This window comes from Melanerpes formicivorus, unplaced genomic scaffold (genome assembly GCF_026170545.1).
Source record: "Melanerpes formicivorus ecotype bairdi unplaced genomic scaffold, bMelFor1.0.p_v2 SCAF_35, whole genome shotgun sequence".
NCBI lineage: Eukaryota > Metazoa > Chordata > Aves > Piciformes > Picidae > Melanerpes > Melanerpes formicivorus.
The window spans coordinates 8309508-8336185 of NW_027142387.1; the positions used below are offsets into that span (position 1 = coordinate 8309508).

At 42.8% G+C, this 26678-nt stretch overlaps 1 protein-coding gene across 6 annotated transcripts in view; it reads left to right on the forward strand.

Annotated features, from left to right (window-relative positions):
• The window catches only part of GLCCI1 (glucocorticoid induced 1), a 63052-nt gene that overhangs the window by 18802 nt on the left and 17572 nt on the right, over positions 1–26678 (forward strand). For 2 of the 6 annotated variants that reach the window (XM_068157089.1, XM_068157091.1), the window contains exons 2-5: positions 2456–2607; positions 14802–14888; positions 22094–22210; positions 25136–25288. In XM_068157089.1, the coding sequence (XP_068013190.1) occupies positions 2456–2607; positions 14802–14888; positions 22094–22210; positions 25136–25288 (509 nt within the window). Of the gene's footprint in view, positions 1–2455; positions 2608–14801; positions 14937–22093; positions 22211–25135; positions 25289–26678 lie in introns of all 6 variants that reach the window. The other 4 variants (XM_068157090.1, XM_068157092.1, XM_068157087.1 and 1 more) reach the window with 3 other exon arrangements.

Consider the following 26678-nt stretch of genomic DNA (forward strand, 5'->3'; position numbering starts at 1 on the left):
GAAAGTTGTGTTTCAGTGTAAATGTAAATACTGGTTTCATGCCATTAAATTGTCACCTTGAGTTTGGGTTTCAGGTGCTTTTTTTACTTTGGATAGCTGAAAAAATCTTAAAATGCCTATTTGTTACAGATGGAATTCTGTGAGGGTAGATGTGCTTGAAATTGTAGGGAGCTGGTTTGTAGATAAGGCAACAATTATACAAAGGCAACATGATCTAGTATCCTGCTTCCAATTCATAGCATTATTTGGAGCTCTTCACTGAAAATGAGTAACTAATGAAGTGTTTCAACACTTTATGATTGCCATGCTTTGTACCTGTCTTACAGCTAAAAGACTTCAAGCTCTTAGCATTGTGTGGTACTTATTAAGAGTAATAATGGGAAGCGACTGAGAGAAGATGGTCTCAAGTTGCGCCAGGGGAGGTTTAGGTTGGATATTAGAAGAAACTTCTCTGAAAGGGTTCTCAGACTCTGGAACAGGCTCCCCAGGGACATGGTTGAATCCCCATCCCTGGAGGTGTTGGAAAGGGGCACAGATGTGGTGCTGAGGGACATGGTTTAGCACCAGACTTGGAGTTAGAGAATGGTTGGACTCAGTGATCTTAAAGGTCTTTTCCAACCAAAATGAATCTGTGATTTCTCTGGTCTGGTTCAATCTTGCCACGATGATACATCATACTATGAGCATTCTGTATTAGAGCAAGCTGTATCCTGAACATTGTCCTGAATGCTATGGAAAGTATTGGTGATGTAGATCCAGCAATTGTAGAAGATACAGGAGGAGAAAATGAATGTGGAGCTCAGTGGTTGTGTTTGTGCTCAGAAGTGTGTTGACAGGTTTGCACTCCAGTTGTGAGCAGGGGTTTTTGGTGGGGTCACATTAGTGCATAGCATGTGGCTAACTTGCAAGTCTTCTCATTTCATTTAAACTCCTAGTATGGCTGAGTAAAATGGTTGCTGTAGTGTAGGGCTTAGGTTGACTTGTGTGAAGTCTCGAGAACAAATATATGAAGTAATTTTGCCTAAAGGACAAAGCAAGATGATCCAGACAGCATGCTATAAAACTGTTCTTTCCCACATCAATCTCATGAATCACCCTACTCTCAGCTTTCCAAATGAAATGCAGGAAAAAGTAATCCATGATCTGGGTGTATGGGGAGGGAAGTACAGGGAGGAGTGAAAGATTGCAGGAGTGAAGACAAACATGGTGTAGCTGCCATAAGCTGAGCTGTGTCAGAGGGAAATACACAGTCACACACGCTCAGCTTGCTAAGGCCTGCATTGGGATCTTGTAAATTGTATGGAATAATGTACACAAGAGCAAGAAATTTAGTATTCATCTTAAGACCTGTAATTTTTATCATGACTTACATTTTGATATTTACAACTAGAGTCACAGAATGGTAGGGATTGGGAGGGACCTCAGAAGGTCACACAGGAATGCATGCAGGTGGGTTTTGAAAGTCTCCAGAGAAGATGACTCCAACTTCTCTGGGCAGCCTGTTCTAGTGCTCTGGCACCCTCATAGTGAAAAGGCCTTTTTCTTCACATGGAACCTCCTCTGCTCCAGTTTGCACCCATTGCTCCTTGTCCTGTCATTGGACATCAACTGAGCAGAGCCTGGCTCCATCCTCCCAACACTGCCCTTCACATCTTTATAAACAGGAATGAGATCACCCCTCGGGCTCCTCTTCTCCAAGCTAACCAGACTTGGAGAAGCTCCCTCAGCCTTTCCTTGCAAGGGCGATGTTCCACTGCCTTCAGCATCTTTGTGGCTCTGTGCTAGGCTCGTTCAAGCAGTTCCCTGAGGCCCTTCTTGAACTGTGGGGCCCAGAACTGGACACAGTATTTCAGAAGGGGCCTCAGCAGGGTAGAGTAGAGGGAGAGGAGAACCTCTTTCTATCTACTAACCACAGCCCTTCTAATACTCCCCAGGATGCCATTGGCCTGTGCCGCAGGGGCACATTGCTGGCTCATGGTCATGCTTCTGTCCACCAGGACCCCAAAGTCCTTTTTCCAGCAGAAAGCTAAGCAAGCTGCCTTAAAAGAAAAGAGAGTAACCCAATATTGGTACTTAGTATATAAGATCTAATAATATTACAATGTTTTCTGACTTTCCTGAATGGTGTCATCGCTGTATTTGAATTTGCTTCATGCTTTTTTTGTTGATGAAAATATTTAAGTAGCCCAGTTCTTTGCATCAAAAAACATATGAAGATATGGATAAAGTGCATATGAACACTTAGTGTTGGTGTCTGTAATTGCTCACTTTTTCCTTTCTTATGTTTTTTCCCCCTCTCCTTTGCTGTTATTTGCTCTGATGTGATGGCATTGTTTTCAGCTTGCCATTTAAACTAAGGTTTCTGATGTGTTCTTGTGTCATAGCTAGCTTGTAATGTTCCATATCAAATCTAGCCTGACCCTTTTTTGTTGATTTTTGTTCTGGTTTTCTACAGTGGACAGGCCAAAATCCCAGCAAATCAGAACTTCTGGTACCATAAGGCGAACCTCTTCTTTGGACACAATAACAGGACCTTACCTCACGGGACAGTGGCCACGTGATCCCCACGTAAACTACCCTTCATGTATGAAAGATAAATCTACTCAGGTAAAAGCTGTAAAATGATGTCTTCCTGATAATATGTTCATCACCTCAGCTGGAATTTCAGCTCAGTTTAATCCTGAAGAAATGTGGATTCACTTAATTTTATTACAGATAAGAAGCCCTAAAAATAGGGAGCAGTAGTACAGTGTCAATTCCATAACCTGGGATGTGACAGATCATATTTTTGTGCTTTTAGATAATGGCTGTTAAAAATAACTTTCTGTATGTGGGCAGACCTGTTGAGACTAAATAAGCAGATTCAGTCTCAGCCCTGTGTCTGTGTTATTTTGAAGCTGCTATATGCAATATTGCACTGAGTTTTACTGAAAAAAAGTTACCCTAATGGTAGTGGCAGACAAACTGAAGGCTTTTCTGAATTGTGGTGAGAAATCTGTGGGTCTCAAATAGTGTATTTGTGTGTGTGGAGAAGCAAAAGGAGGGAGGTGACTGCTAGGAAGAATTGATCCATTTGTCACTAGAGAAGAAATCAAGAAGTGGAAGCTGGGAATGAGCATGCACTGTGATCATGAGAGAGTAGCAGGACAGACAAATTGCTTCATGGGGGAGTTGCCAGGCATCAGAATGAGAGCAACAAATAGAAGGCTGCTGAGTTTTATTTATGGCCTGGTACCTGTGTGATATCCTTAGATTCTCCTCAGGGCTCTATCCTCAGCAGGAACCTCTGGTAGGTGGCATTCATAGCACTCCAGTACTCTGTGACTAGAAAGGTGAACATTGTTTCTTGCTTGATTCTTCTTTGTGCTGAGGGCTGTTGGTGATGACTGTCAAAGAGGTAAAACAATAAGTAATTCTAAACCCCACAAATGGTTAGCAAAGAAGTTGCATTCCTGGGTTTTTTTCAGTAGTGTTACTGTGGTCTGGAGTAAGTCATCTGAGTTTGTGTACTGAACTAGATTGGAAGCCAGGAGAAACTCTCTGTCCTTGGTTATAATATGTAGGGATGGCTGTTACATCAGTTTTCTTTCTCTCATGCCAAGATTCTGGGTCCATTGTTACTATAGCTGTCCTGCAAAGAAAAAGTTATACTTCTACCATCCTACCTTGTGCTTACAACTTTTTGCCATCAAGAATTGTTTTTATGGATGCATATGATACCCTTAGAATACCACACAGCAGCTCTTTAAATTGATTATGGGTTTTAGTCTTTTGTGTAATGCTGAATTGATCAGTGCAAGTTAGAATGTATAAATAATTTTCCATATCTCCCTAAAATATCCTGTAATGTAATGCAGAAATTCTTTTCATGGGAGAAGGGTAAGTGTAGAATGCTTAGGGGGGTGTGTCTGTTTGAGGCTGTCCCCTTAAGAAAGGGAATATTGTGGTCGGATGTTTGTAGACGAAAGATGGATCTAAACTAATTTCATTGGTAGATTGGGAGGAAGCACCTTCTGAACTGGGGGAAAAAAAGATCCAAGCACAACTAAAGGCTGGGTGAGGAGTGGCTCAAGAGTGATCTTGGAGAAGGACTTGGGGTTGTCAGTAGATGATAAACTTAACATGTGCTGGCAAGGTTAACTAGGAGCCCAGAAGCCAACTGTGTGCTGGGCTGCACCAAAAGATGCTGTTGGAGCAGGTCCAGAGCAGGCTACAAAGATGATCAGAGGGTTGGAGAACCTCGCCTATGGGGACAGACCGTGAGAGTTGGGGCTGTTCAGCCTGGAGCAGAGAAGGCTCTGGGGAGACCTTAGATCTGCCTTCCAGTACCTGAAGGAAGCCTACAAGAAAACCAGGAAGGGACTTTTTACGAGGGATTGTAGGGATAGGGCAAGAGGGAATGGATTGAAGCGTGAGGGCAGATTTAGGCAGGAGATTAGGAAGAAATTCTTGACAGGGTGGTGAGACACTGGACCAGGTTGCCTAGGGAGGTAGTGGATACCCTCTCCCTGGAGATATTCAAGGCCAGGTTGGATGAGGCCTTGAGCAAGATGGGCTTGTGGAAGGTGTCCCTGCCAGTGGTAGGGCCACTGGAACTAGATGATCTTCGAAGTCCCTTCCAACCTAAACCATTCTATGAATCTGTATGTTCCAGAAGACCTCTTTAGTGAACTTGGGAATCAGATTATTAAAATCTTTCAAGAAAACTTTCAGAAACTGTGGGGAGACCCTTTAAGAAAATGCTGTCTTCATGCTGTACTCATGCACAGAATCCCAGAGTGGCAGGTCGGAAGGGACCCCAAGGATCACCTATCTGGTGCAACCTTTAACCATTCCCTTTGAAACCAGGCAGTTTTAGGAAACAAACCAAAAAACAACACCAAAAACCCAACCAAAAGTGAAAGAATCAACAACAACAACAACAACAAAAAATCTCAGCAGCAGTGATCTTCACTGTCATGAAGAGTCTACCTAAAAAAGATCTTAAACTTGGATTTACTCCAAAGTGCCTTCTTTTCACAATGATGTCTTGAAAGTCCGTGTTGAAACCGTCATTTCCAGGAGCTTTTCAATAGCATACTTCATAGCAACTGCATTTCTTAGCCCCACTCTTAAAACTTCTCCTGGTAAACTTTCCAACTGTCCCTATGGATAGAAAATTTGGAATATTTAAACATTCACAAACAAACCTTTTCACTAGTTACAGAAAAGAGAAACAAACTTATTCTATAAATATTTGAGCTCCAAGAATTTGGCAGTAAAATTGCTTCCCTAGTGAACTCAACCAGTGTTTAGGTTATTTGACCTCTTTGCTGTCACCCTTTGCCTCATTCAGAAACAAAGCTCACAGAGGAAGGGGGAAAAAAAAAGTAGTAGTTTTACCTTTTCAGAATAATCAGATGTCAAGAGTAGAGGCAGTACTGTTGTCATTACAATCTGAAGTGTTATTTCAAAGGGCTAAGGGCAGGGAAGTTTCAGGGTCTGGATTTATGTGGATATCTTTTTTAACAACCAATTATGAGCTGTCTCTTTGTTCAAATGATGCAGAAATCAAGCATTTAGCAGTGTTTGAGTTGTAAAAAACATGTCTTGGCTACTCAGGACTATAGGAATATGTAAATTGTGATGAGCATAATGATTGGCATGGTGAATTCCAGGGTGTTTTAAACCAAAACTTTCAGTAAGGAGGCTTATAAGTGAACAGAAAATACTGATTAATGCTTTGATTGTGTGGTGAGCTTTTTGGTGGGTTGAGCTCTGCGTAGTTTAAAGTATATCTGGTTTCAAGAACTGAGTTCCAAGTTGTTGATAGGATGCATGCATGACAAATTAAGTGAAATTAGTTAAAACCTTGCTCTTTGCCTGAGTAACAGCACAAATACTGCTACTGCTGCTTCTTTGTTGGTTGAGTAAAAGTTTAGCTCATGGGGGTTCATGTAATAGACAGAAGCTAAAAATAGGGGGCTGGAACAACTCTGCTGTGAGTGGCATCCTGGCTTGTATTAGAAACACTGCGGCCAGCAGGAACCCCTGTGACCATCCCCCTCTACTCAGCACTGGTGAGGCCATACCTTGAGTACTGTGTTCAGTTCTGGGCTCCTCACTATAGGAAGGATATTGAGGTTCTGGAGTGTGTCCGGAGAAGGGTAATGAGGCTGACAAAGGGCCTGGGGCACATAGCCTACAAGGAGTGTCTGAGTGGGGGTGGTTCAGGCTAGAGAAGAGAAGGCTCTGGGGAGACCTAATAGCAACCTGCCAGTACCTGAAGTGGGCTACAAGAAGGCTGGGAAGGGACTGTTTGCAAAGATCTGCAGTGATAGGATGAAGGGCAAAGGTTTGAAGATAGAGAAGAGAACATTTAGATTAGATGTTAGGAACAAGCTCTTTACCATGAGGGTGGTGGAACACTGCAACAGGTTGTCCATGGAGGCAGTTGAGAGCCCCGTCCCTGGAGATACTCATGATCAGTCTCTGAGCAACTTGATCTAGTGGACGATGTCCCTGCTCACTGGACTAGATGACTTTTGGAGGTCCCTTCCAACCCAAACCATTCAATGATAATAACACTTTGTAGGTTAGCAGAGTGGAAGATAGTAACAAAGAAAATAAATAAAAACAAGAAAATGAAAACCAATAAACCTTTTTTTGGTGTGAGTATATTTCATTGCAGAATAAACTTAGCTCTTGTTTTACCTGTAAACTCATGAACAATACTGTCAGTATAACTTACCTTGTAGGTGGAATAATTATTTCTGTCAAAGGTACTTTTTGTCCTTAATTAAACATTAATTTCTAATCTAAATTTTGTAGGGTTTCATGAAGGTGGTGATTAGAGCTGTTCCATGTTTCTTAGAGTTCTTGTATTTAAATAAGAGTCAGATTCTGCTGTTCATCACAATCAGATGAACTACTAATGTGGTTTATTCGAAGTCCTTTTCCCACAGATTGCATTGGGTTGAAGGGACTATCAAAGGTCATCTTGGCTGACCCCTCTACAGTCAGAAGGGACACCTCCAACTGGATCAGGCTGCCCCCAGCCACATCCAGTCTGATCGTGAATGTCTACAGGGATGGGGCCTCCACCACACCTCTGGGCAACCTGTTCCTGTATTTCACCACTGCCACTGTAAAGAGCTTCCCCTGATGTCCAACCTAAATCTCCCCTACTCCAGTTTCAAACCATTGCCCCTCATTCTGTCACCCCAAGCCCTTCTAAAGAGTCCTTCCCCAGCTTCAGCATCCCCTTCAGATACTGGAATCTAGCTATAAGGTATCTCCTTGGAGCTTTATCTTCTGCAGGCTGAACAACTCAAATTCTTCCAGCCTGTCTGCATAGGAGAGGTGCTCCAGCACCAGTGAGGCTGGTGAAATACTGGAACAGGTTGTCAATAGATGTGGTTGAGGTCACATCCTTGGAACCATTCAAGATCAGACTTGATGTGGCCCTGGGCAGCCTGACCTAGTTGGAGATGTCCCTGCTGACTGCAGGGGATTGGACAAGATGACCTTTGAGGGTCCCTCCCAGCCTGATGGATTCTGTGATGTTTTAAGTCATCACCCATAGTCTTAAGTCCTAACTTTTTAGGCCAGCTCTTTCAGTCAGCTTTCTAGAGGGCCTTTGAATGCTTTAGAAACATCTGAAGATTCATCAGACTTTCAGTGCTGCTGTTGTGATTGTTTTAGTAGTGGAAGTTCTTCAGAAATACAACTGCTACCATGAGGGCAGTGGAACACTGGAACAGGTTGCTCAGGGAGTGTGATGAAGAGGTTATTAATTTATGAATATGAAATATGTGCCTTTACCACAGGGAGGTAGTTGAGAATATCTCCCCATCCCTGGAGATATTCAAGGTGAGGCTCAACAAGGCTCTGGGCAGCCTGATCTAGTTTAGGATGCCCCTGCTTACTGCAGAGGAGTTGGATTAGATGACCTTTGGAGGTCCCTTCCAACCCAAATCATTCTATGATAAAACCCAGGCTTGCTTTCTGAATCTTTGCACCCATTCCCTAGTGTAGTTACTCTGTACTTCAGGCAGGCTAGATATAGTAATTAGAGTGAAAGGCTGACTGCAAGACATGTGATTTCTGGAGTAATTCAGTCTTATTTTAGCTTTAGGTAGGTTGGTACTGCATGCAGGCATTCTGATCTAAATGGAGTGGAAAGAATGTAGGTGTACATCCCTCTCCTGGGTGGAAAAGCAAGGCAGAATTACCAAACGTGTTGGAAGAAATGCTAATCTCTTCAAGGTTAGGTGAGTAAGAACAATGGTAATTGTCATTTATGTTAAGAGTGAGGAGAGCAACCAGATTTGGTGTTCTCAGAATGTCCTATTCCACATACATGCTGCTTTTAGCATTGTCAGCTGAGACTAGGACCATGAACCTTCACATGGAGAAGGACCCAGGGTTCCTGGTGGACAGCAGGTTCTCTAAGGGACAGCAATGTGCCCTTGGGGCCAAGAGGGCCAATGCTATCCTGGAGTACATCAATAAAAGTGTGCCCAGCAGGTCTATGGAGGTTTTGTCACCCTCTACACTGCCCTGGTGAGACCACACCTGGACTACTGTGTCCAGTTCTGGGCTCTGCAATTCAAGAGAGACGGGGATATGCTGGAGAGAGTCCAGTGGAGAGCCACAAGGATGATTAGGGGACTTGAGCATTTCCCCTGTGAAGAGAGACTGGGGCAGTTTAGTCTTGAAGAGAAGACTGAGAGGGGATCTGATCAATGCCTATAAATATCTGAGGGCTGGGTGTCAAGTGGAGGGAGCCAGTTGCTTTTTGGTGTGCTGAGTAATAACATGAGGACCAATGGATACAAACTTGAATGTAGAAGGTTTCACCTGAACATGAGGAGAAACTTCCCTACAGTGAGGGTGAGAGCACTGGAACAGGCTGCCCAGAGAGGTTGTGTAATCTTCTCTGGAGGCTTTCAAAACCTGCATGGATGCATTCCTGTGCAGACTACTCTGTGATCCTGCTTCTGGCTGGGGGCTTGGACTTGATGGTCTCTCGAGGTCCCTTCCACCCTCTTAACATTCTGTGATTTTGAAATACCAGCAATTCTCTGGAAGCTGCAGCATGTGTTACCTAAATGGTTCAAGGTCCTCCACCTAAAATGGTTTAAATCTTAATTTCTGAAGATAGACTTGCAGGAATAATGTTTCAATTTCATGAAGTTCAGTTGGTGCTTAAGTGATTGTGTAAGGTTTTTTTTTCGGCTCTCAAGTATTAACAGTTTTGCAATACTTGAAGGGGGCCTACAAGAAAACTGGAAAGGGACTTTTTACAAGGGAGGGTAGTGATAGGACAGGAAGGAATGGATTGAAGCTTGAGGGCAGATTTAAACTAGATGTTAGGGAGAAATTCTTTACAGTGAGGGTGGTGAGATGCTGGAACAGGCTGCTCAAGGAGGCCATGGATGCCTCCTCCCTGGAGGTGTTCAAAGCCATGTTGGATGAGGCTTTGAGCAAGCTGCTCTAATGGAAGGTGTCCCTGACCATGGCAGTGGGCTTGGAACTAGATGATCTTCAAGGTCCCTTCCAACCTGAACCATCTATGAACCATTAGAATAGAATAAACCAGGTTGGAAGAGACCTTCAAGATCATCATGTCCAACCTGTCATCCAACACCACCCAATCAACTAACCTATGCAACCAAGCACCCTGTCAGGTCTCCTCCTGAACACCTCCAGCGATGGTGACTCCACCACCTCCCCGGGCAGTCCATTCCAATGGGCAATCATAGTGCCTATGACCCCTCTTACTCTTTCTGACTTAAGGTGCAATGTCTTTGGTTTTGTTGATCCTGATTCAGAATTTTCTTTCTTCTGATACAGTTTGGGGTTAATTTTCAGCTTGTATAACTTTTTCTGTGTACTTAACACCTGAGAAATACTCTTTGCAGCTTCAGGTGAAAGCTTCCATGAATAAACCTGGTCTGTAGAAGCTGTAAATAAAGATGGGAAAACAATTTTTGTAAAATGTGGCATATTAAAGATACTGTCCACCCCTGAGATGTAAATGACAACATTCAAGTGAGGTATGAGATGCTCATAAAGTAGAATTTGTTTGAACAGAAGTGAGGAGTTGTCTTATTTATTTGGCTTGGGTTTTCTCCATTTTTTGGGGGGTGGGAAGTGGTTTTTTGGGTTTGTTTAGTTTAAAAAGAAAAAAAGGCATTTTCACAGAATCACAGAAAAACATCCAGTTGGAAGAGACCTCAAAGATCATCCACTCCAACCTTTGACCCAGTATAGGGTCAATCCTAAACTGTGTCCCTACATGCCAGGGCCACACACTGTAGGGATGGGGATTCCAGTGCTCTGGGCAGCCTGTTCCAGTATTTGAGAACCCTCTCTGTGAAGAAATAGTTCCTAGCATCCAGCCTGAACCTCCCCTGGTACAGTTTGAAACTATTTCCTCTGGTCCTGTTGCTTGACACCAAGGAGAAGAGGCTGCTCCCTCCTTGCCCCAGCCTCTCTTTGGGTGGGTTGTAGGGAGCTGTGAAGTCTCTCCTCTAGACTGAACAACCCCAGCTTGCTCAGATACTTCTTGTAGGCCAGGTGCTCCAGGCCCTTCACCAGCCTTGGTGCCCTTCTTCTGTGTACGCACTGTAGAATCTCAATGTCCTTCCTATAGTGAATGGCCCAGAACTGAACACAGTACTCAAGATGTGTCCTCACCAGTGCTGAGTACAGGGGGATGATCACTTCCCTGTTCCAGCTGGCCCCTGTTTCTAATACAAGCCAGGATGGCACTGGCTTTCTTGGCCACCTGGGCACACTGCTGACATAATCAAATATAAGGATTTTGGGTTGCAATCCCAAAACTTGTCTTCATATAATATGGGTTACAGTTTATTATCTAAGTGGCAATTTCTATAGTTTCAAGAAGATGGGTTTGCTATAATATTCCAGAAACTGCTTGTTTATTTCACCTTTTTCTACCCCTCTGTCTGAATATAAATTGCACATTAATATAACATTGCCTGGCTTCAGTACTGTGCTAGGAACATCATCTAGTATTTGTAATCTAATACCACAAATAAAATCAAGGGAGACAAATGATTTGCCTGTTGTTTACTGATGCTTGTATGTATATTTGGGAGGGTTGTGACTTGACTCAATTTACTGGAGAATGAAAGCAACTCAATCTTTGCCTCCAGGTAGATAAGATTGGAGAGTGTCATAGAATCACTGAATGGTCTGGGTTGGAGGGGACCTCCAAAGGTCATCTAGTCCAACCCCTTCAGCAGTAAGGCAGCAGGGGCATCCTCAGCTAGATCTGGTTGCCCAGAGCCCTGTTTGAGCCCCACTTTGAGTATCTCCAGGGATGGAACCCCAACAACCTACCTGGGCAAACTGTTCCAGTGTTCCGCCACCCTCATGGTAAAGAACTTGTTCCTAACATCCAATCTAAATCTGCTCATTTCTAGTTTAAAGTCATTGCTCCTCATCCTGTCACCACAGAGACATTATTTGAGAAAATACAAAATTTAATATGAACTGAATGGATCTTTAATATTAACTACTTTTGATTCCTAATTAAAACAACAAGTACAAGGATTCCTCCCTACCAACAGTCTCCAGTGTTACTGATGATCACCTTCAGGGTCTAGCTATTACTTTTTCTGTTCTTGCTTTCTGGATCAATATTTGTGTGTGTGGAAGATACAGGCAAGCTCTTGCTTTCTGGATGCATCTTTTTAACAGGTTTTTTTTCTCTTTGTTGAGAAACTGGCTTTTTAGACAGTGTCTTTTCTGTTCTATTTATTAAACTCTACTTGAAAGGCTTTGAGCATGTAACAATCTGTAGTACACCCTCACACAGTACAGGTAAATATTTAAGCACCTGCAGTGCCTGTTTCTGCTTCACCCTGGAGTTGCTCCCCAAACTATGAAGCTGTGTGTTATTCAGAAAGCACTTTCTGGAACATAAACTTTCAGATAATTCCCTTTGCATTGATTATTTATTTATTGTAGTCTGGTTTGGTATGAGGGTATGGGTTCCAGCTGTACTTGGCATATAGTAAAATACTTAAAGAGCAATCTAAATTGGAAAGTGAATTGTAATGGAGTATGAAAGCTCATGATATTGAAAAAGGAGCAAATTTTTCCTACATTTTACTCTAGTTCTTTAAAAATCTGCAGGCCCCTTCAGTGTTTTTGAAAAGGTTTTGAATGTTTTACACAAATTTCAGGGAGTTAAGTACCCAATCTGCAGGAACAATTCAGAATGTGACTGTGCTGAAGTGTGGAGTGAGCAAATGCATGCACAAGCAGAGTGTCTATGGCAGGGGCTCTCATGTTTGCCTCAGAGTAGACTCACAGAATGGATTAGGTTGGAAGTGACTTTAGAGATGAGCTACTCCAGTCTCCTTGCCTGGAGCAGGGATGCCTCTCAACTGGACTCAGCTGCTCAAGGTTCCATCCAGCCTGGCTTTAAACACCACCAGGGAGGAGGCACCCACAATCTCCCTGGGCGGCCTATTCCAGAGTTTCAACCACCTTCATACTGAAGAGCTTCTTCCTAAGACCTTGTCTAACCCTGCTCTCCCTCAGCTAAAAATCATTCTGCCTTGTCCTATTGCTAGACACCCTTATGAAAAGCCTCTCTCCAGCCTTTTTGTAGAATCCCTTCAGGTATTGGAAATTAGTTGTAAGGTTCCCCCCCCCAGAGCCTTCTCTTCTTCAGACTGAACAATCCCAGCTCCCTCAGCCTGTCCTCCCAGCAGAGCTGCTGCAGCCCTTGGATCATCTTTGTGGTCTTTCTCTGGAACTGGTCCAACCATACTGTGTCCTTCTTATGATGGGGACACTGGACCTGGGTGCAGTATTTGAAGTGGGGTCTCCCAAGAGCAGAGTAAAGAGAAAGAGTCCCTTCTCTTGCTCTGCTGGCCACACTCCTCTTGCAGTCCTGCAGCCCAGGATAGGATTTGCTTTCTGGGCTGCATGAGGCTGCTTCTGGCTCATAGTGAACTCCTCATCAATCAACAAACCCAGTGTCCTTCTTCAGAGCTACACTCAACCCACTCTGCAACCAGCCTGGATTTGTGCCTGGGATTGGTCTGACCCAGATGCAGGACCTTGCTTAAATAGTTGTTTTAACTCTTCCCTTCTGATGTTATTTCTTTTTCATAGCCACATTACTTTCTGGCTTTTACCTCAGACCTACACAAATGGGGTCATACAATAAATACACAGAACCTTAACTTTTATGAAGAGACTTTATTTTTTCCCCTCTGGGAACATGCATCAAAAACTTCATTACTGATTTTTTTTTCCCTGTTGTTGTTGTTTTAACAGCTTTCCTTTTTAAACTCCCACACAGCACACTGAGTCTTTGGTGGAAGTATTCCTGGTGGTCTAAAAATAATGAAGGGGGGGAAAAAAAACCCCAACACTAAAAACATGGAAAGTGCAAGGCTGGCAGAAAACACAAGTGGGATACATAGGCCTGTGCACACAAAATGCCTTAGCACATGAAATATTAGCTCGTAGGAGTTAGATGCTGGGCTGTAGGCCATGTTATGAAGGTTATGAAGGTATAGCCTGTGTTCTGAAACTGGAGTTCAATGCTTAATGGTGTCTGGACTGCGTGGCTGGAGTGGCCTGACCCTGGAGGGCTGCTTCCAGCTCCCTTCCCAGGCCAGCAAGGGTGAGGAGTTTTGGTGTGTTCATGGTGTACTCCATGATCCCAGCCTTCTTTCTGGCAAAACATATCTTAAGTGTGTGGGTGCTGTAGAAGTTTCTAGACCTTAGAGAGGAAGCAAGAGTGAGGCAAGCTGTGATGGAACAGGGAAGGAAGTCCTGCATGGTGGTGGATCCTGGATCCTACTTGTCCTCTTTGAGGTCTTTGAGAAGTATCAGCAGTGGTCCTTATCCCTTCCTGAACAACCTCACTGTTTTCAGTGGTATGGTTTTATTTCTAGTGGCCTTAACATGAAAGATTCAGCTCATAGTAGGAATTGTTGGAAAAAAAAACTGTTTACTTTTTACCTAACTACTCAGAAATATATTCATGTGCCTATAGCCTTGAGTCTTAGATGGTTTGTAGCCCCAAACTCTCCCTGGATTTTAGATGTTCCTATTGCTTCTCTGGCAGCTAGTGACACTCTTGTTCTGAAATGCTAGTGGATACCCTCAAATTTCATAATAGTCTTGTTGGGGAGTAAGCACAGGAGTTGGGGGATTTGCCTTCCAGACCCTTCTCAATCTTTGGGGTTTAACCTCATAGCTCCTACATCCAAGGACAGTCCCCAAACCTCTGGGCTTGCAGACAAGTCTGGAAAAAGCTGATCTGCTTGTGCACATGGGTGCCAAGAATAATAAAAGATGTATCAAACTCTGTATCGAGTCAGAGTTAGCTGAAAGGATTGATTACATGGCCCACTGATTAAAGAAGACAGATGGGAGAAGTGAATCCTGGCTTTTGGGCTCTGAGTTAACATCCATATTCTTGTGGTTTTCTAAACTGTCCACTGAGAGAAAACTTTGAAATGGATGTCACAGTGCAGATGGGATTAGCCAGGGGGTGGGATTGTGATTGTCAGGCCTCTAATTCCTTCTTTGGTGATGTGCATTGTCCTCATCTTCTGTCTGTGTGTGTGTGTATATATGTGTATATTTAAGTTTATTGAGATTATTACTGCTGCAGATCCCATTCTGAAATTTGTTCTTCATGCATAATGCCTGAACTCTTGGCACAGCAGAAGGGATAAAGCAATAATCTGTGTCCAGAGATTTTCTTACCTGGAGAATTCAGTGCAGTGTGTTTTCTTTTCTGTCTTTTTCCCCTCTAGACACCTAGCTGCTGGGCCGAAGAGGGAGCTGAAAAGAGATCACATCAGCGCTCAGCATCGTGGGGAAGTGCTGATCAGCTGAAAGAGGTGAGAAGCTTTGCACAGTGGAGCCTCTCCAGTTCTGATATGCCCAAGGTTATTTTTTGTTGTTTGTTTTTTAATCCCTATCTGGAGTCCAGGAAACTGCACCCTTTCTCTGTTGCTTTTGAAACCGGTTTTACTTCCAACATAAGAGTTATTTCGAGAGTGGCTGTTATTTTATGCCTGTTGGATTTCCTCAATTCCTACTGCACAGTACTGGCTGTGAAGGACTGTCCAGAGTGAGTGCTGAGGAACCAAATTGTTGCTTACTAGTTTTTCTGTTCAGATTTACCTTAGCTGGCTTTTTGTTATTAAGCACTCCTCTGCAGAAGGAGGCAAAGTCTAAGTCAGTATGCTGGCATCTTCTTGCTTAGAAATTGTGTTCAAGTTTCTGGGTTGAAACAGAGAGGAGAACACCACTTTAATGAATGTGAGAAAAGGGTAAATGTTGATACAGTGATGGTATGATTATTTGAAATGCTCCTCAGTCCCGTGTTTTATGCTGTAGGCCGCATTTGCGACCAAAAAGAACCCACCAAGTGAAGTGGATTTGCATCCTGAAAAAGCAGATGCAGTAAAATGGTGTCTAGCTCAGCTGAAACAAGGGTAGTTTAGTTTTTGTCACAGTAAACTCCATTCTGTCCAGTGTTTCTGAAACTCTCTCTTTGTCCAGTCACTAATAGCTGGCTTGTAGTCAGCCCCATGCCCCTGTTAGGAAGTGTGAAGCCTCTCTTTAAGAGCTACATATTTCTTTCTAAGAAGTGAATCATGGGATGGGACTTTCTCCTGATACTCTGGGGTTTTTTGCATCCTTTGCCCTCACTCCCTGTTCAAGAGAACATTCAGAAATGAGATTATCTGAGGAGAGGATGATGTTGTTGGCAATAGGTAGTTATCTGCTGAACAGTGATTGATAGGAAGAGTAGTTGTCAGGGTGAGTGATGTAAATTTAATTACTTGAATTTTAAAATGAGATTTGACAAATATGGAATAATCTTGAGTTCCAGTGGCCTCATTTTTAAAGATGAGGAGCTGGGCCAAAGAGATGTCAATCCAAAGAGTTGTCTATTTCCATGTCATGAAACCCATCATAGCTGATGCAATTAGTACATGGACCTTCGGTTGCTGGGGTGACTTCATGTGCAGCTGTGAGGAAGCACTCAGAATCACAGATTGTATCCATAAATTAGGTTTGTGTCTGAAAAAATTTGTCTTAAACATTACCCACCAGCACAAAGGAATTGTAGTGGGAGCAGGAATAGCATCTGCGCTTCCAGGATAATGCTCGCTTGCTTTTACTTCTGGCAGTTCCCTATCAAATTCTGCAACAAGCAGCTTTTCTTCACCACAGGGCTGTGAGTGTCAGTGATAGTGAAAACTTCAGCATGTGAGCAAGTCTCTGTCATTTGATAACAGTTATCCATTGTGCTAGGTTGCCACTCTCTTTATGGACTGACCACAAAAGAAAGATAAGAAGCATGTGGCCAGTGAGTTTCGTGGTTCATTTCCAATAGAACACAGTAATGGAAAAACGGGGTGTGTGGAAGGGAATTGTTACAGTGGTGGTTCACCCCCAAACCTGCCTTTGTCTTCCTCAGTTTAAAGTTCTTCCTCTTCCTCTGTTTTCTTTCTGTAGCTTCTGAAATCAATTCTTTTGCCTTTTCTAGCTCCCTGGGTTCATGGTCTCAGTGTCACGCTGCATGCATTATCCAGCCAATCCTTGTTTATCTTCCCTTATTTAACTTCTTACTCAGTTACCTCCAGCTCTTTGTCTGTTCTGCCTCTTTATCCCTTTCTATTTTCTTTTCCTCATCTGCAAGTCCTGGTTCCAGCTTCTCTGTTGGGCTACTTAATGCCTGCGTGGTGAGTATTAAGAGTTTGTTCAATACCAACGATATCTGGCACACTCAGCTTCTTTGTGCCACAGTAATCTGCAATTTCTGGAAGGGGAATTTCTCTGGGGCACTTCTATTCAAACTGTAAAGCCCACTGGAGATGGAATTACTAGCAAATGCAGCTGCCACTTCCAGACATCTTTCTTGAACATGTGCAAACTGAAATTTTTGTTAAAGCTTCAGCAGGTTTAAAGATTATTTTTTTTCCCAAGGGGATTAGAGGGGCACATTCCCACCATGAAGGAACACCAGATAAATGCTTGGCTTTTTCTTCCAAAGCACTGGACAACAGAGCTTTCCAGGTTAAAAAAACCAAACAGCAAAAACAAAGCAACAACAAAAACAAACCAACTACAACAAAGTGTTTCAGCACATAAAATGATAAAATTATTTCTGCCTCTCTTTTACTTTCATCTCATTCCTGAATCAGCTTCTGGTAGGAAGGGGATAGAAGAGCTGAATCTTGCTTGGTGGACTTCAGAGAAGATTTGACAAAGCTATAGGCAGCTGATAGTAGGAGCTTAAATAATGGAAATGAAAGTATAACCTCTCTGAGGCAACTGCATTTCGTATGAGTGCCATAGGTAACAGTAGTTCTGCTCAGCACTTTGAATTGTTTCCCATAGCATTTGGCAGTAAACAAGTAGATTACCGTTGCCTTCTTTTTTTCCTAGCAGTTAGCACCCTTGTTTTCTTGGTCCAGCAATTAATTGAATGATTTCTAGGATGTTGTAAATGAGCCAAATGCTCCTATGCATAGTTTTCACTGCTTTTGATAAAAGATGACTCAGTGTGCTTTTAAGTTTAAAAGAAAATAGGCTTTTTCCCCCCTTGCTTGGTTTGAAGAACCACTGCAATTAAATGCATTTATTTAACACAACTGGGAAGTCTTTTCAAAAGATTTACAGTTTAGATACCTAAAAAGGAGTGTGCATAGAATTAAGATCCCAAGCAAGCAAATGTTTTCTTTATTATACCACATTAGAAATAAAAATAGGTTCACTTCTGGCTGGTTGGAAATTATTTTTCCCCTCAAACTGAGATAGGTGGTGTCAGGATTAAATCTGGCCAGCAGTGAAGTAAGCAATGCTTGCAGGGAAATAAGCAATGCTTGCTTGCTTGCTCGTACTGAATCCATTAAAACAAAATCTAACACTCCTCAGATCTCAGTATGAATTTTGTATTGATACGGTAGCTTTTTATTATCTCCTAACAACATTTGCTTATTTAAGTAATAATTCTGAAGGGTTCTACTGCTTGATTTTTACAGTCCTGAATAAAAGTTGCTGTAATGTAATGGCAGAGTGCTTTAACATGATTTTAAGAGATACATGTCTTGACTAGGAGGTAAAGATTGCTATCAGTCTTTGTACTGGACACAAAGAAAGTAGTGGTTTGAGCCATTGGTGTTTTTTCCCCTTTCAACAGTTTTTTTTTTCCCCCCTTTCAATATTTAGTTTGAAATTCTGTTGAAGCTGAGTAGGGACAATTTGAGTTAGAGCTTACCCAGCTTCTGGAATCTGCCCAGAACTGGCAAAACCTCAGGGTTTAAAACAAACAGTTCTAGGGTTGTGTAGTTTTTCAAAGACCTGAGTATTTCAGACAGCTGATTTTCCACTTCCCTTAAACACCTCTGTGTGCTGTATCTGTTACACCAAAGCCAGCAACCCCCCATTGGAAGGTCCTTTTTGCTCTCCCAGAGTACTTGAAAAGGACTTTGGAATAAAAGAGAATCAAATATGAGAGCTTGCACTTTTAATGGGCTTTCATATACCAATCAAAAGATTGTATTCAAAGGTTTAGGGTGAATTTCTAATGCTTGTTTTGCTCTTTGCCCTACTGCTTAACTTGTTTATTAACAAATGCCTTAGAGCTCACTCTCCTGAGCTCTAATGAGGACTTTGTGGCTTGTTCAGCAATAGGAAGTTACCTTGTTGTGTAGCTTGACTTGTAGAAATACAACCTATTGACTGGTTAATATTAATGAGCATTTGGCCAGGAATGATGGGGTGACATCTTCCTTCCTATTAGCAGTCTGTTGCTAGGTCTCTTAAAATGAAAAATTATCAGGACCCTCAGATTAGTCCAGTCTTGGAATGAAATAACCTAATTTGCTTATTTCTCAGGCTTGTGCCATTAGCTGCATTAGACTGCAGACATATTATAAGGGATATAGACGAGATTCATATTTATTTCAAGTGCACTTAGAGCTGGAAAAATATTCAGCAAGCAAAAAATAAATTTAGAAGTTTGGACTTTTCCCCCAAACTTCCTATTTGTTTAATCATCTTTCATGGTCATTGTATTTGGCTGTATGACAGTAAGCCATTATTCCTGTAGGCAGCCATCTCAGTCTGCAGCTGTCTTCTGGGCATCATTTTTTTTCTTCTGGTTTTAAAGGGGAAGGTGAAGCTCATTGCCCTGTTCTCCCCATTCTGCAACATTCTGATCTCAAGACAAATGTTTGTAGATGTTATGTGTACTTACCAGAGTGGTTACCTGGTTGTTTTTTTGTCTCTCAGGAGCTAGGCTTCCTAATTGGCATTACTCCTACAGAAGGAATGGGGAAGTTCTAGACCATTTTTGTTCATAGAGATGAAGTACCTCTTCAGACTCCTTGCCAACATGGTGCCTGAGTTGCACTTTTCATCAAGAAATAGTCTCCCAATCCTCTAGATCTAGCTTGTCTCAGTCATATGAGGACTCTGTCTTTATAAATGTGTGCTACACACAGGCTCATAATGGAAGCCTGAACTGTTTGTCTGTTGAAAGATGAAAGCGTTCAGCCATTTCTGAGCAGCAGTTCTCTGAACATGGGTAACGAGCTGTGGCAAGACTTGATGTAAAGCCTTAAAGGTGAATTCTTCTATTGTGAGTGATACCAGAAGCACCACGAAGAGAAGTCCACAGCCTGGAGCAAAGCTCCATCCAAACCTCTTCACTAAGCACTGTCATCTCTGACACTGTGAAGAGTGATGTGAAGTGACTCTCTTAACACAGAGCTGCTTAGCAGGAGCACTAGTGATATATTTAACTACTCAGAGTTTACCACAGAGTGCATGTGCTTGTAATCTGTCACTCAGAAAGAGAGGTTACTTTCCAGCTGAAGAAGTTCTTTGCAATATGAATTCCATGTGCACTCAGTTCTCCTTACTTGCCCTTCAGGTTCTTAAAAACTGTATCTGTGAGTTAAAAATGAAATGGGGCCTTGCATGCTTTGCCATATATGCCAGTGGGCTGAGCATAGGAAGAGTGAGACTTGAGCCCAACAGTAAAAATGACCCAGTCTTAAGGAAGTGTCCATACCTGTTGTGTGACTTTGCACCTTGTCTGAGCTTCTGAGACAATGCTGATAGAGGTAAATATTCTTTCCTGTAGAAACTATCCAGGAGGAATAAATAAGTGAGTGCACCCTCAGCAGATTTGCAGATGATACCAAGCTGAGTTATGTGGTTAATAAGTCTGAAGGATGGGCTGTGGAGAATCTTGTGAGGTTCAACAAGGCAAAGTGTAATGTCCTACTCCTAGGTTTGGCAGTCCTAGATATCAGCACAGGCTGGAGGATGATGAAATTGCGAGCAGCCCTGTGCAGAGAAGGGCTTGTGGGTTCTGGTGGATGAGAAGCTGGATGTGAGCCAACAGTGTGTGCCTGCAGACCAGAAGGCCAATGGCATCCTGGGCTGCATCAAAAGCAGCATGGCCAGAGATGGAGAGAGGGGATCCTGCCACTCTGCTCTGCTCTGGTGAGACCTCACCTGGAATACTGCATCCAGCTCTGGAGCTCTCAACACAGGATGGGTGTGGACCTCATAGAGCAGATCCAGAGGACCAGTAGGCTGGAGCACCTCTGCTATGAGGACAGGCTGAGGGAGCAGGGGTTGTTCACTCTGGAGAACAGAAGGTTTCAGGGAGACCTAATGGAGGCCTTCTAGTACCTGAAGGGGCCTACAAGAAGGTTGGAGAGGGTCTGTTTCCAAAGGCCTGCAATGATAGGACCAGTGGCAATAGTTTGAAATGAGAGCAGAGCAGATTTGAGTTGGATGTTAGGAACAAGTTCTGCACCATGAGTGTTTTGGAACGCTGCAGCAGGTTGTCCAGGGAGGTAGTTCAGGTCCTGTCCCTGGAGGGTGTTCAAGATAAGGCTGTACAAGGTTCTGAGCAACCTGAGGATGTCCCTGCTGACAGCGGGGGGTTTGGACTAGATGACCTTTGGAGGTCCCTTCCAAGCCAGACCATTTTATGATTCTACGTAGAAGAATACCCAAATGAAATTCTTTGTTTACTTAAGGAGCAGGTCATATGGACAGTGGCTTTAAGTTGTGTGTGACCTTTAAGATCTGTGACTTGTGATTAGCCATCTTTGCAGCAGACAGTAGAAAAGGTAATTCTGTCTACCTGGAGGAATCTGTAGTAATTTAGCCTGCAGGAAAATGCTATTAAATGTATTAAAGAAGTTCTCCAAGGTGCAGTGCATATTGATTTCCAGTGTTTGTGAAGGCTCTTTGCTTTTATGATGATTTGCCGTTGGACAACTTTGGTTTAAGATATTTTAAATGAAATTGTAGGCTTTGTGTTCCCCAGTTTAAGCCAGTTATTGGCTAGAAAGTGCTACAGCTTGTCATTGCAAGATGTTAGGGGTTGGAAGGGACCTTTGGAGATCTTCCAGTCCAAACCCTCTGCCAGAGCAGGATCATAGAATCTAGTACATATTGCACAGGGATGCATCCAGGTGGCTCTTGAAAGTCTCCAGAGAAAGAGACTCTACAACCTCTCTGGGGAGCCTGTTCCAGTGCTCTTCTGGGGAGCCTGTTCCAGTGCTCTTCTGGGGAGCCTGTTCCAGTGCTCTTCTGGGGAGCCTGTTCCAGTGCTCTTCTGGGGAGCCTGTTCCAGTGCTCTTCTGGGGAGCCTGTTCCAGTGCTCTGTGACCATCATTTGAAGTGGAACTTCTTGTGCTGCAGTTTACATCCATTGCCCCTTGTCCTATCACAGAGCACAAGTGATCAGAGGCTGTCCCTTCCTTCCTGACACCCAGCCCTCAGATATTTATAGACATTCATTACATCCCCTCTCAGTCTTCTCCTCTCCACACTGAACAGCCCCAGGTCTCTCAGTCTTTCTTCCTAAGGCAGTGTTCCTAGCCCCTTCATCATCCTTGCAAGCCTCTATTGGACTCTCTCAAGTACATCACCTGACTACTTCTTTTTGTGCCAGTGATTGCAGTGCTTGTTTGTAAACAGAGATTCACTTGATTGGGGGAGATTGGAGTAGTTAACCCATTTGAGAATTCATTCTCACTTCACCTGAACTTCTCTCCAGCAGATTGCCAAACTGAGGCAGCAGCTTCAGCGCAGCAAGCAGAGCAGCCGTCACAGCAAAGAGAAGGAACGTCAGTCACCTCTCCATGGCAACCACATAGCAATCAGTCAGACTCAGGTAAGTAGATGGTTGCTCCTACTAACCTTCTGCCTTAGCAGAGTTGGGTGAACAGCCTGTTCTCTCTTCCTGGCTCTCTTCGTTCGGTTTCTTATGCTTAACAACCTGATGCTGTTGCATCTGCACTGAAACTTATCTGGTAGTCATAATAAAAGAAGGGTTGCAGCAGGACAGCAACTAAAATCCATTAGGATGCTGTAAAAATGGTGAGCGTGGTCAGGTTAAGCCTGCCTATCCAGGAACACATGCTTGCTTCCAAGACTGATTTTTGGGGTCCTCTTTCAAAAGTTTGTGCTCCTCTGGAAGGTATTTCCTTATCAGTTTTGCAACCCAACTTCATCTGAGCTGGGGAAGGTAAAACAAAGTTCCAAGGGTAAGCAGCCCAGCAACAAGCAGAACGCTGACTTGATTGTTAGGAACAGACTTGTAATTCACCTTACAATGTATTCATCAGTAGAAGACAGCAACAGTATCACCAGAGATTTGAGGGGAAAACCTCATTTCCTTGTGTCATTTTAAGAATCTTTGTGCTGCTTCCCTCAATTCCTGGCCAGAGAGCTGATTTCTACCTGACATCAAGGAAAACAGTATCATGGTGTTTACTTCCTAAAGAGAAAGCTGACAATTCACCTTGATCTGAAACTCATCTGAAATAAAGATGATGGTTCTCACAGTACTCCATCCTGGTGACATGCTGTAGAATAAAAGTCTTTGTCTTCAGAGTTATGTCAGGGACCTCTCTCTCAGTTCTGGTAGTCCAGAGTCGCTGTCAGTACAGGATCCTGTCTCCTGGCATGAGTTTGTGGTCGCATTGGCTATGTTACAGTAGAGTTGCTGCAATGTATTTTGGGAGTATGCATCATATTAAATGGAAAAATTGCTATCACCAGCCTGTTCTTATTCCAGACACCCTGGCTGCCAGTAAAACCTCAATCAGATGTAATTTTTAGAATGCAAAATACTATGTCCAGATTACGTTGATGGCCATTTTACATTCTGTGCCAATGGGCATTGTGATGAGAGGACTTCAGCCATCAGGCTATGGATTCAATGTCCTCCTCTCTTGAGAGGTTAAGCTCAGGCTCCCTCTCTGACAGCTTTAGTTTTTTTTCTCTTGCCTGTCTTTCAAAGGGATGTATGAGCTTAGGCAAAATTAAATACAGCTGATCATTTTAACACTAGCTTGGGTAAGACAGTGTTTGTTTTCAGGTCACTTTCACATTGCACAAGGCTATAAAAATGTGCTCTGAGCATATCTGTGTTTCTCCTATTATGAAGACACTTAGGCAGGATATCTTTGGACAAATTACCTGCCTGTGAACCAGTTTCTCAGCAGGGTACAAAGGAGGATGCTCCATGCAGTGTCTGCTCTAGCCAGCAAAACTGAAACCCAATTACAAGTTCTAAAGCTCAGGCAAGGGTCAGTCAGTGACTTTGTGAACCTTAAGCCACTTGTAAAAGGCAGTTAATCATGTCTCATTTGACAGTGCAGACATCTGAGTCCAGATTAAATTTCACTTAGAGTAGATCCTTAGCTTGGACCCCATGTTAGTAACAGCCCACTCTTTGAACTCAGGAAATGTTGGTTCTGTCCTTGTATTTCCTGACTGCCTTTTTAAATAGCTGGTGTTTTAGAAATGAGGTTGAGCTGTGGTGGCTGATCCTTTCTGTTCCTTCTTCTGCTTGGATAGAACCTTGTGGTTAAAATCTAATTTTGTGATGAACACAAGTAGGAAACTGATATTCTTCCTGAAATTTTTATGCCTCTCTAACAAAGAATCCCACTGCATTTTGCATGGAAAAGGGTTTTGTTCTCCATCTCAAAGTAAACTGCTGCAGGTACCTGTGTCACTATTCATAGTGACTTTAAAACAGCCTTGGGCACAGACTGAAATCTATCTAGGATGTATGCTTGGAAAGAACATTCTTTACTACTTGAAGCACACTTTGCCATGACTTGTGCAACATTTCGATTTCTCCATAAGATGCTCTCTGGTGAGGCTGCTGAAGTTTTCAGCTCTGGTCCCACGATGGGAAGCCATCCTGCAAGCAGTGTCTTTTGTCAGTCAGGGGGTGCCTCTGCACAAGTGTCATGCACCTTTGGAGCTGCACATTGTGCAAGGTTCATTTGTCAAGAACTCAAAAGTTGTTATACTTTGTCTTAAGCATCCTGTGGCTCTATGAGCAAGAGCACATACATGGGGAAGCAGGTGCTGGTCATGGCTATCATCATAGGTGCATCTGTGCTGTGTGGTAAGGTTGTTACACCACCTAAGCTGCCGAGGTAAAGCTTGTGAGGTTGACTGCAGAAGATGGATGTGCACTTCTGTGAATGTCTGCTGTTGGGAAGCTTTGCTCAAATAGGTTTTTCTGAAAACCATGCTTGTATTTATTTCCTCACTTCATGTGAACTCCACATGCTTCATTTTAAGATCTTTGACATAAAGTTCCTAAAAGCTGTAAGCTAATGAAATAAAAAGTTCAGAATGAATGCTGTATTTTTCTTTCACTGAAGCCAACCCAAAGGGAATGAAAGTGCATCAAGTGAATATTTCAGCTGAGTGGTTAAGCTTTAGAAATGTTAAGAAATGCCTTTTGGATCCTAGTTAAACCACCAGTGCTCCCCGTCCCCCTACTGTGCATTCTGTACATCTGGAAAGTACATCTACCTGCCTACTTGCTGATAAAGGCATTCTACTACTTCACTTATTATAGAACACCTCTTTGAGCAGAGGTGATTTTTGGTGGCTTTTGATTTATGCAAGTATTTGTTTTTATTCAAATTTGCCAAAGAAAAATGGTCTTGTAGCTGGCAGAATTAATGCACAGCTCCTTAATTCTTCAGTGTTTTTTCTAGTACTGGTCTCAGACCTGTGCCTGTACTTCATTTTCCACCTTCAAATCATCTTACTCTCTACTTTCTAGGCTTCTATTTCCAGATCAGTCCCTATGCCACTGTCAAACATTTCAGTGCCAAAATCAACTGTTTCACGTGTGCCGTGTAATGTAGAAGGAATAAGTCCAGAACTGGAGAAAGTATTCATTAAGGAAAACAGTGGAAAAGAAGAAGTATCCAAGGTGAGCTTACATACACATGTTTATGGTTGTTTTTCCTTAGTAATCTATAAACACACGAGAAACCTTCTTGTGAGAAACCTTCTTCGTGGCTGACATTGCAAATAACTTCCATCAAAGAACTGTTGGTTTGAAAATTTTGTTCCAGTGTTTCAGGGTTGTGTTTGTTGTTGTGTTATTGTTGGTTTGTTTATTATTATTGCCATCATCATTATTATCATCATCATCATCATTATTATTGTTAGTTGGTGGTGGTTGTATTTTTTAGAAGGCTTCTGTTCAAACATACGTCACCGAGAGAGCTCTTTCTGCGGACAACTTGGAAGGTTTTGTGTGAAATGCAAGTGCTTGAGAATTTAGATACTTCAGGCCACAGTAGTAAGTCATTTGAGACCAGGAGAGAGATTAATTTGCTTCATTTTGTGTTCTTTTTCTTAGGCAAGGTAAAAGTTTCTTGTGCTATCCTCTGCTTTTTGATTTCTAAAGCTTATCCTAGAATGGTGTAGGTTGGAAGGGGCCTCAGAGATCATCTACTCCAATCTCCCTGTCATGGACAGGGACGCCTCTCAACTAGACTCAGCTGCTCAAGGTCTCATCCAGCCTAGCCTTAAATATCCCCAGGGAGGAGGCATCCATAGCCTCCCTGGGCAACGTATTCCAGAGTCTCATCACCCTTGTACTGAAGAACTTCCTCCTAAGATCCAGTTTAAACCTACTCTCCCCCAGATTAAAACCATTCCCCTTTGTCCTGTTGCTAGACATCCTTATGAAAAGTCCTTCTCCAGCCTTCCTGTAGAATCCCTTCAGGTTTTGTTTCAAAATCTGAATGTAGACATTACACTTCCATGGTACCACTGTGATCCATCTTAGGAGATCTCTGTATGGGAAATACCATGGGAGAACTGGAGTGTTGGAATTGTTACTGAGGAGCACTGACTGGAATGCTTAGATGACACTTGCATTATGAAATACTTGGTTTACAGACACTGATTCCTAAACAGCCAATGAAAATTTTCTGCTGTGGAGTAAACTACGGGTTTTCCTAATCTCTATGATGACAGAATCATTAAGGTTGGCAAAGACCTCTGTTATCATGAAGTCAACTCAACACTACCATGTCCACTAAACCATGCCCTGGAATGCCATGTCTACATGTTTTTTTGAACACCTCCAGGGATGCTGACTCCTCCACTTCCCAGGGCATCTAGTTCCAGTGCCTCACAAAAAGATGTAGGTTCTCTTCTTGTGAGTGGTCATGAAACAGCAATTCAGTGGGCAGGTCAAGCTATAAAACTTTAATCAGAGGTTTACAATTCCATAACCTGCTATTCGTACTTCTTCATTTGGACAGTAAACTTCAAAAGTTTTGGAGCAGCCTTGGTTTGTCCAGGGC